Source organism: Bactrocera neohumeralis, chromosome 5, assembly GCF_024586455.1.
Source record: "Bactrocera neohumeralis isolate Rockhampton chromosome 5, APGP_CSIRO_Bneo_wtdbg2-racon-allhic-juicebox.fasta_v2, whole genome shotgun sequence".
Taxonomy (NCBI): domain Eukaryota; kingdom Metazoa; phylum Arthropoda; class Insecta; order Diptera; family Tephritidae; genus Bactrocera; species Bactrocera neohumeralis.
In genome coordinates this window covers 61,141,130-61,151,733 of record NC_065922.1, presented here as the reverse complement: position 1 = coordinate 61,151,733, position 10,604 = coordinate 61,141,130, and the positions used below count along the sequence as shown (strand labels likewise).

The following is a 10,604-nucleotide window of genomic DNA, read 5'->3' as shown; positions in this document are numbered from 1 at the left end:
CCACCCATAGCGGAAGAAATACATATATATTCTGCGTGCAATGAGTCCCCGCTCTAACCCCCTCGTTGCATGCCTAATGAACACCACTCATCTAACACTCTTCTTCATATGGTCCGAACCCGTCGAAATAGCATGCTTCCAAGACTTACTGACTTCATTAGATAACTTTCTCTTACTTCGCAAACGCAGATTAGGTAACGGATACAACAACAATAAATTAAATCCACCATCAAAGGTCTATTTATTTAATTTTTTAATGACAGGTTTAACATACATGTCGAAGTTTAATGACCATTAGACAAAACTTTTTTGAGATAGTTGGGAACTTAACTCTAGTTCAGAGCAAAGGAAACAACCACCCCTGCTTGTGGTAAGACATTATTTAAAAAACTGGAAACTATTACTTAATAATAAATTACAAACATTCTCTCTTTTTGCTTTTCAACAAATTATTTATATTTAGTTCATTTACTTTTAGGACAGTATTTACACGATATTCTCCATGCATTGTATTATTGTTATACATAAGTACATCTCTTGCCATATGCTGCAATTTTAAAAGAATTTCGTGGATACATGTACATGTTTTTCTATTAATGAATGAATGTTTAATCTTACATAAATATATGTAACATGAACAGATGTAATTTCCTTAAGCATAATGTATGGGTTTAAAATTAACGCATCTGAAATAGTTCCAGTAAAATTAATGATTACAAATATTAATTTAAAATTATATGAGCAACATTAGATATTATTACAGTAGTAAAATATAAAAAATTAAAATTAACATTCATTCTCACTTGTTTTTAACTGAAGTCAGAAGGAGAATTATTTCATCCAAATATTTAAAAATTATGATAAGAAATTCCCTTTTTCAGCACGTCCTTCCTTTTTTTATTTCTTACGAGAAAATAAATTGTGCCTGTGGATTTTTATAAATTAAAGGAGTTATCCTTTATTCTGATTTTCCCGTTATGGATAACCCAGATAAAACTCTTGTCGTTTTATGTTTTTAGTATGCGCTCTAACTTTTTGCTTCAGACGGTTGCGGGAAAGTTCCACATATTTTCTTACGTTCAGCTCAAACGTTTTTCCGTCAGACTGGAACGTCTCTGAATTAAAAGGAACTGTTGTAAAATAAAACATTGGAAAAAAATGAAAATTTCACCTACCAAACACAATTTGATTAATTATTTTTAAAGTATTGAGCGGGTTTTTTCCCCATCGTCCATCCCAATTAAAATTTTCTATTAGAGTGTCTGTAAAAATCCGACGAAGGACTCCATCGACGCTGTTGCATGTATCCTTCAACTTATGTATGAACGCAACCTATTGAAAAAATAAATTTATGGTTATATCTATTTTTTACAGTAAAATAAAAATTAAAATATATTTCTTATTATAGCGAATATAGAATTACCATTGACTTGTTATACTGTTTCATATTTAGTTTCTCCTCCACTTCCAAAAGAGCATCCATTGTTACAAGAGGAAATTTTGACGCGATGTCTTCAATAGTAACGTCTTCTATCTCCCCAAACATAGGACGATCTGAATGGAACTTTTTTAATATTACCTTCTGCTCTCGTATATTTTTGTTTTTAGCCATAGCTTGGCTCCTTTGAATAATCTGAGATATAATGTAAATCAAAAGTCATTATTCACGTTTAATTTTACAACTTACTTTTGAATTAAAAAACAACACTTACATCTTTCAATATTACGGATTCTGTGTTGAAAACGCTGTTCTCTATTTGCGCGATCCGTTTTTCAATTGATTCTTGCTTTTTTATAATGATTTTTAAAAGGGACAGGGCTTCTGTATATGCATAATGATCATCAAAAATATCAAAATGTATATACATTTTAATTTTGTTTAAGGTATTAAAAAGAAGTAATAAATTCAGGAAATCATGATCTTTGAACAGTTTTTTAACTTACCTGTATTGTTTTCTGCGGGAATGTTTTCGTATCCACAGATTGTTTTACTTTTACTTGGCTGTCTTTCATATGGAGTGCTTGCATGGAACTTCTTCCGAGCAGTTGGTTGGACTTAAAATATTAAATTTTTTATAATGTACTAATTAATGCTATATATTATAGAATACCTTTCGCTTTCGAATCCTTCGACGTACTCTGTAGAAATCTGTCGTCCATTTTTTATATTCTCCTTATATTATCTAATGTAAAAAACTATATGTGAGAGCTGTTATTAGTTTTAAATTAAACTTAATAAAATCTTGTTTGTTAGTTTGTCAAAACATGGAATAACTAACATACAATTTGTTCATAAAAAATATACATATATTCTGTTGTTGAATGCAAAAAGATATATTTAATAATATATCTTTATTAATCTGCTCACCTAATAATATTCATAATTACTCAAGTGAACCTATTAAATTAACATTTCGGTTGCGATTTTTTTCTATTAAAAACTTTAAGTGCGTTTGTCATCTTATTGAAATAGAAGTAATCGTAATAATAAATGCACCCAGCTTAGAATATTTAAAGAAGTCTTAAATGTGATGAACATGTGACTCGGATAAAGTTGTTGCAACATTTTTTTTTCAAATTCATTTGCTACTTCTCTGTTGCAATAAGCCATATATACATCCAATATAACAGAAATTATATAATTGTATATTAAATATATTGGTCTCAATTGGCAAGATTCTAATCTCAACAAAAATTAGAGCACATTGTGCTGCAGAAACGATCCCTTAATACGAATATTCCACTGTATAATAAAAATTATATTTAAGTTATTAAAACCTTAGAACTTGGAGGAAGAAAAAAAATTAAAATTCGATTTTTGGCAGTCATTTTTACAAAAAAAAATTAAGTTTCAGTGAAAATTTCGCGAAATTTTTTCTTTTCAAATTGTTCTAATTGAAACACAACTCCGTGCAAGTTCTTAAGAATTCTATCTCAAAGACTTGTAAAAAATTTTATGAAAATCGGTTGTTATCGAAAAATCTTGCCGAGAAAAACGCGTTTAAAAACGACGCACTTAGCTTAGCTAGCCTCGAGCCCACAAGTTCTCAAGGCTGTATCTCCGAAACTATTACTCGGATAAACTTGAAATTTAGGACAATATTCTGGAGATGTTGTAGAATTTAATAAGACAATAAAAAAATTCGATTTTTTGAAACTCGTAAACCCATGAAACCCCTTAAGTTGTTTCTAATCAAAAGCCCGCGAAAGGTGTTAGGATCGAAAATATTTCTTTATTTTGTGTATATTTCTAGCAATCTTTATTTTTAATTGGTAGAGCTCTTAAAATCTCAAAAAGTTTAAAATATTTAATTTATACTTTGTCTTTGCCATTTCCGTAAAAAAATGTATGACGAAAAGGCGTTTTCTATAAAGCTACCATTAGAACCGAATGTAACAAAGATCAAAATCCTACAAAAAAAAAAAAAACAACGGAAATTCCTTTCTTATATTTATTTGAAATTTTGCGCTCATACTCTCCCCAATAAGAAGTTGCTCATTTGTCGGAACCGCCGATATCGGAGAACTAGATTCTCTATAGCTGCCATACAAACTGATCGATCAAAAACAACTTTTAAAGGAAATTTTTATTTGGCAAGATATCTTCACGAAATTTGGCACAGATTATTATGCAAGGCAGTGGTAAAATCTCCCAACAAATTGTTCAGGTCGGATATATTGAAACTAACCGATCAAAACCAAGATAACGATATTTCATACCCTGGCGTGCTATAATAAATACACCTGTGAATAGTTACATCTCAGGTGTGGCTAAAGATAACGCTTTTCTTATTTCTTCTTTAAATAATATATTTCCAGAAAATTGTGTTCTTGAATTGAATCATACAATTCATAAGATTGGTGCTAATGTTGAATTTTATAAAATAATCTTTTTTATAACGGGGTTTTCAATAACTACGCTACAAAAGTAGACCAATAGGGATAGCAAATCACGCCATATTTTTTCCTGCTCTTTCAACATTTCTTTTTAGTAAGGTGCCATTTCATCTTGGAAAAATGTGCGGTCCAACAACTAGTCGAAATTATTAAAATTTACTAACCTCAACTTTAAGAGCGGATTTTTCAATAAGAGCGATACAAGTTTTTTGTTTATGGGCCGGCGGCGTCATTGGGCGTACTTCTTCCGTGATGATCAAGACCGACATCTTACTGTGAATGAGAATCGCTACCGCTCAATGATAACCGAATATTTTTGGCCTGAATTGGATATGCACTTGGACAATATGTGATTCGAACAGGACGCCGCCATAAGTCACACAGCAAATGTCACAACCGATTTATTGAAAACCAAGTTTGGTGAAAATGTTCATCTCACGAAATGGTCGAGTCAATTGGCCACCACGGTCGTCCGTTTTGACGCAGTTAGACTATTTCTTATGGGGCTACCTCAAGTCTATAGTCTATGTCAACAAGCCAGCGACGATTGATGAACTTCATAAGAATATCGAACATGAAATTCCAGCATTATCGACCGATTTTTGCTCGAAAACTGTCGAAAATTGGGTTCAGCGTCTTGACTTCTGCAAGCGTGCCCGTGGTGGCCATTTAAAAGTATCGAATTCCCTACATAATGGCATCGAATGTACTTTCACACGAATAACCTTTTTTATTTTATTAAAAAAAGATTTGTAGCGCTCTTATTGAAATACCCGTTATATGTAGATATACTATATGTATAATATAATAATAATAATAATAATAGTACAGCTGTGTTCAAAATAATAAGATCTAACTCAACATTATTTGCAATGTTATGAGTTCAAATCTGTGTCGGTCACTGAATTGCGTTGTTCACAAAAATTAGAGTGTGAGTTACCAAGTGGTATAAAATGTTTTTATTTAAGCAAGTCATTTATTTTAATTAGTGGGTAGAGGAAAAAAATAAAAAAAAATACTCGGGTGCTCTGATCAAATGATAGTAAATGCCCTGTCCTAAAAAAATAAAGCCGAAACACGTGAACGAAAACGCAACACTACTAAAGAAATCAATCGACGCATACACCAGTCGTCTAAAAAAGATCCCGAAGCGTCGTCTACAAAAATAAAGAAACGTCTCGATCTTGAAGTTAATGACGTCACAGTTCGTAGACGTTTACTGGAATATAATTTATTTGCGCCAGAGTCCGTGAAAAGTTCCATTGTTGACAAAGACATAATTGAAGCACGGCTCTAATTGCCAGGGAACATGTCAACTGGCAACCGGAGAAATGGAGAAATATTTTGTGCACAGACGAATGTAAGGTAATTTTATTTGGTGGCACAGGGTCTAGGCAGTATATCCGTCGTCCACCAAATACGGAATATAATCCGCAATACACTCTTAAGACCGTCAAACATGGTGGTGCAAAGTGGGGAAGTTTCTCGTACAACGGACGGGATCAATCCATCTGATAAAAGAAACCATGGATCAGTACGTGTACGTGGATACATTGAAAAAAAATTTGCTGCCATACGCGGAATGAAATATGTCATTAAAATAGTTGTTTCAGCAAGATAACGACCCGAAACTTACAAGTAAATCTGCAAAAGAATTACTCGGGTCAATAAAGTTGAGTCACAATTCCGATTTCTTTGGACCTGCGATCTGAAGTTACCGTTGGAAAGAGGAAGTCCTCCTGATTAAAAAATATATAGAGTTATAGGTACATCAAACGCTTAGCTTACGCAAAAAGGAGTACTACGCGAAAGTAATTCAGTCACCCTGGGTATTGGCTCGACCAGGGTTATTGTTTTAAAGCGCGGCCGAAGGCCGCCAACGCAATAAGATGTACTACGCGAAAGTAATTCAAACCCCATTTGGCAGTTAAGTGCAATTCCTGCACTGGCTGGTGGCACTTCCCGGCGTGTTCCGGCCTGCGCACCACGCGTGAGTGGAGTGAGTCGTACGTTGCCCCATGCTGCAGGAGTCTGCCCCGCAACACACAACAGTGGCGTCGCCAATCAACACCACACAACCGCCTTCGGGTTCTACAGCTACAATAAACACTACCTACACGCCACTCCCTCACCCCCAGGATCACCCACGGATACCCGTGTCAAACAAGCATTCTTCAATTTAACTGCAACGGACTCCATAGCAAGATCGAGGAGATACTTGCACTTATGAATCGGGAACGCGTATCGATAGCTGCGGTCCAAGAAACCAAGCTAAACAGCCGCTCAGATCTCCTGAGTTGTCCAGGTTTCGACGTTTTACGTAAGGATCGCGATCCAGATAATGGTTGTGGCCTAGCCTTCATATTTATTGCACAACACCGTGCAGTATCGTCTAATCGATGAAGACATTGACCGCGGGGATACTACCCTAGAATGTCAGGGTATAGCTATTCGGCCAGGCGATGTCGAGCTCGAAATATTTTATATATACATCCCCCCAGTAACATGTTGCCCTACAGGATATCACCCGAATATAGGTGCGCTACTTCGAGGGGAAAACCGTTTGGTACTAGGCGATTTTAACGCGCACCATGATCTTTGGCATGCCTGCCTGTCAAACGATCGCCATCCACAGTGGAGCTATCAACACCTTCACCGACTCCCTTCCAGTGAATGGCATTCTTGGAGTCAAATCACCATCCATCGCAAACGAAGAGCTCGAGTGACCAAGCGCATCTTCGTTCTGGATACTCTAGCAGGTTAAACTCCTACTTATCCAGAATAGACCCATATACCATATCCAATATATATCCTGCATGCAATGAGTCTCCGCATGACACTGGCCCCTCTTTGCATGCCCTGCCAACCCCACTCATCTAACACCCCTTTCTCTTTGGTCCGACCCCGTCGAAACAGCACGTTTCCTGGGCCTCCCACTAAATGACGTCGAAGACAACCTGGATAACCCTCACCATCCTAACGGGGATTGATATACCGTTAAAACAAAAACAACTGAATTATTTTCGCGTTGGCGGCCATCGGCCGCGCTTTAAAAAATAACCTTGGTCGAGCCAATACCCAGGGTGACTGAAGTACTTTTGCGTAGTATTACGTAATATTATTATTTAATATTACTTAGTTGTTTATTAAATTTAAATAAGAAAATATTCATATGCATGGAAAGATTGTTCATAATCATTTTAATTTGAAATATAATTTATAGGCGATTGTTTTTATTAGAACTAAGATTGCTAAATAAAGAAAGAGGAATTATAGCGAAAAAGAGAAATTTCAGCAAATTGCTCATATTTGCTTGTTATCAGATGGCAGCGCTCCATTTCCTCATAATTGTTAGCACATACATAAATGATGCTCACTACGAGTGTAAGAGGTAATTTTTAACATATAAATTTCTTACTTATAAAACCTGCAAAAAGTGTAAATTTGAAGTGAAAATGTGCATAAGTATGTATGTTAAATGTAGTGAAATAAAGTGTTCGAACTTTGGGAATTTTTGAACTTTAAAGTCGAATATCTCGTAAGCTAAGCGTTTGCGGTACCTATAACCCTGTATATTTTTTAATCAGGTCCATTTCCTCTTTCAAGCGGTACCTACAGATCGTGGCGCCAAAGAAAGCGGAATAGTGCCCATATTACAAAAAGAAACTTACTTATATTTAGTTTATACCGCCTAAAATTAAATTCAGTCATAATTAACAATAATCATGCGAAGAACCTTTACACATACATAGTCATATGTAATAGGTGGTTTAAAACAGCGCAGACTTGCTTTTGCAATAGCTTTTTGCCATTTCCACGCACCTATGATTTTTAAAATATGTAAATAAGTCTAAAAATTAACTTTTTACAGTTGTACGTGAAGGATGAACACGACTAACATAGCAGAGCTTTTAATTGCTTTTAAAATTCTACTGAATTACCTTAATAGTTCAATAAATTTAAAATTAATTAAATAACAACGAATTTAAAATTAAAATTGATTAAACAAATACAAATTTAAAATGGATGTAGTATGAATAAGTTATGTTCGGTGAATCACAAATGTACGATAGTACTACCAGATTTATACATTCGATATACCAAAACATCAGTTACAATTACGGGGATTTTATGTGTTTTTAACATAGTTGCTCTTACAGGATCTTAATCGATGATTGCACTATGGACAGTACCGAAAACGGAATGGAAATACCAATACTAATATAATTATACATTGCAAAAAGCAGATTATGTCTAAACAAAAGTTTCTAATAATTAAGTCAACTCGACATTAACAAACACAAAAACTTCTGGTAGGACTATATGGTAATTACCTTATGATTATCGGATAGTTGACCGTCTTAAGCGAAATAGTTAACCACTTCTAGAAAAAACTTTGTTCCGTTCCTCAACACCAAGCAACGCAATGAATAAAAAACATTTTAATAAACTCTTAATTCTTGACTGGTCGCAGTCGCAAAATATTTCTCAAGCATTTTAATAAATTTTAATAACTTTACTTACCACGTATTACAACAAATACGCTTTTCAATATAAAATGTTATTTCCACGGCATCCGCGATTGATCTCAAAACAAAAATGGTTGAAAACATGCTATCTTTAGTTGTCTCTTTCATTCCTTCAAAATTTACTACGGGAGAAAAGCTAGCGTAAATTCTATAGTCCGAGTTCAAACGGGGGGGTTTTGTTCTTTTTTAGAGCATGGTCAAACAAGGAAATTTTGTAGCAGAATTTAAAAAATTTTGCGAGAATAATAGCCCTGACAGACGGGCAAAATTAATACGCCTTAAATAACGCTAATGCGCATTGAAATTTTATAGTGACAGACGGCCGACTTGTGCATTTAGACAGACATTTTTAATTAAAACATTAGACATTATTTATTAAAAAAAAAAGTGAAATAAAAATGAATAAGAGAAATTATTAATAGAAATTTTGGTATTTTTGGAAAATCAATATAAATTTAATGAAAAAATACGTTTAATATAAACTACGTTCAAAGATAATAGAGTGAAATTAAAAGCAATAATTAATTGTAATGCGAAAAAAGTGTGTGTGAAAGAGTTAAGAATATTGGAAAAATGGTTAGCAAACTGTGCGTTGTTTATTTTCTGCCATCTAAAAATATTAAAATTTTTTTTTGTTAATATACTTACACATAATTTAATTAGCAATATAAAACTGCTTACCTCTGATGCTGTAATCGCAAAGGAGGCGGCAGACTTCAAGCGCCATCTGTCAAAAAATAGCAAAAATCGGCAATTTTTGAGCACTGTTGTCTACTCAAACAGCAAAAATCGATATATGACTGGAATTGTACTAGCATATCGTGCGCGTGAGGATAAATTATAGCCCTGACAGACGATCAAAATTAATGCGCCTTAAGCAACGCATTGCCATTTTATGGTGACAGACGGCAGACTTGTGCATTTAGACAGCTGATAATGAAATTTGTTTATTTATTAAAAAAAAGAAGTGAAATAAAAGTATGCGAAAAAGTTATGAATATTGGAAAAATGGATAGCAAACTTTGCGTTGCTTATTTTCTGCCATCTAAAATCATGAAAATTTGTTTTTGTTAATATACTTGCACATAATTTAATTAGCAATATAAAACTGCTTACCTCTGATGCTGCAAACGCAAAGGAGGCGGCAGACTACAAGCGACATCTGTCAAAAAATAGCAAAAATCAACCATTTTTGAGCAGTGTTGCCTACTCCAATTTGGTAAATTCAGCTAAATGCACGAAATTTTTGTGCATTACAAACTTGCATTAACATAGCTCAAATTCGGAAGTAAATGTAAATTAAGCACGCTAATGCATATTAGCGCTATCGTCTGTCAAGGCTATTATAAAGAGCTGACAGTAATATGAAGGGCCAAAAGTTATAGAAAGAAATTTCATATTGTTATGGTCTTAAAGTTATATCTATATTTGTTTTGTGTTCTGTTAATATAATATGTATATTTATGGATGGAGTCATGTGTAGAAGTTCACGCAAGTGAGGAAAGTTCTCTGATCGCCATGCACTTGGAAGTAGCCAGAAACGATTCTTTTACATATGGCTCAAGCAGCTCACGACTTCCAGTCTTTGAGCAAATATCTTCTGGGTAGCCTAAGAACATCCGTTGGAGGCGAGATAAAGTAAGAAGGCGAAACATCCCCTGCCTAGGGTTGTGTGCTGGGTTTGGGACCCGCCACGTAAAAAAACACCCCCATTGAAACTTAGCAATCAGCCTCGGATGAGAGACCCCCCTTTTGATGACGGCCATGGCAAACGAAATAAGGTCTACGAATTGAGGGCATGCACCTGGGAATGTTCGGTAACTTAATTGGGAAGGTGCCGCTGCACAGCTGGTTGAAGTCCTCACGAAAATAAAGGCCGACCGCCGTCCAAGAAATGCGATAGACGGGACAAGAACTGAGACAAGTAGGTCCTTGTGGCATTTACTACAGTGGCCATATTAAGGAGCGCAAAAAAAATATCTTCACGAATAAATGTGTGTTATCAGTTGCTGATGCATGAAAACCAATAAAGCGGGAAAATTTACAATGCAGTACATTTTTTACCGATCGCGTGATTCAAATAAACGGGAAAACCAATTAACCGGGATCAATTAAGAGGACGATGAAATAAGTATATACACAGCAAAAGCTAAAAATTAATTTTGTAGATGATTAATG

The 10,604-nt window shown here is 34.7% G+C and overlaps 1 protein-coding gene across 7 annotated transcripts; it reads right to left on the bottom strand.

Moving 5' to 3' along the window:
• Nucleotides 1-431: 431 nt before the first annotated feature.
• Nucleotides 432-8,533, bottom strand: LOC126759464 (uncharacterized). Of its 7 annotated transcripts, XR_007666999.1 has the most exons (9): nt 8,232-8,415; nt 2,112-2,196; nt 1,945-2,055; nt 1,713-1,822; nt 1,424-1,633; nt 1,176-1,332; nt 804-1,115; nt 619-686; nt 432-547 (listed from the first exon to the last, which is right to left on the bottom strand). XR_007666999.1 is itself a non-coding variant. In XM_050474290.1 (8 exons), exons 3-8 carry the CDS (start codon nt 2,158-2,160, stop codon nt 976-978), a joined length of 777 nt encoding a protein of 258 aa, XP_050330247.1. In that variant the 5' UTR covers nt 2,161-2,196; nt 8,232-8,304; nt 8,422-8,533; the 3' UTR covers nt 432-975. The 7 variants fall into 7 exon arrangements, 4 of the variants coding, with proteins under 4 accessions (XP_050330247.1, XP_050330248.1, XP_050330250.1 ...); XR_007666998.1 differs by having other exon boundaries at nt 619-1,115; XR_007666997.1 differs by having other exon boundaries at nt 432-686.
• Nucleotides 8,534-10,604: the final 2,071 nt, after the last annotated feature.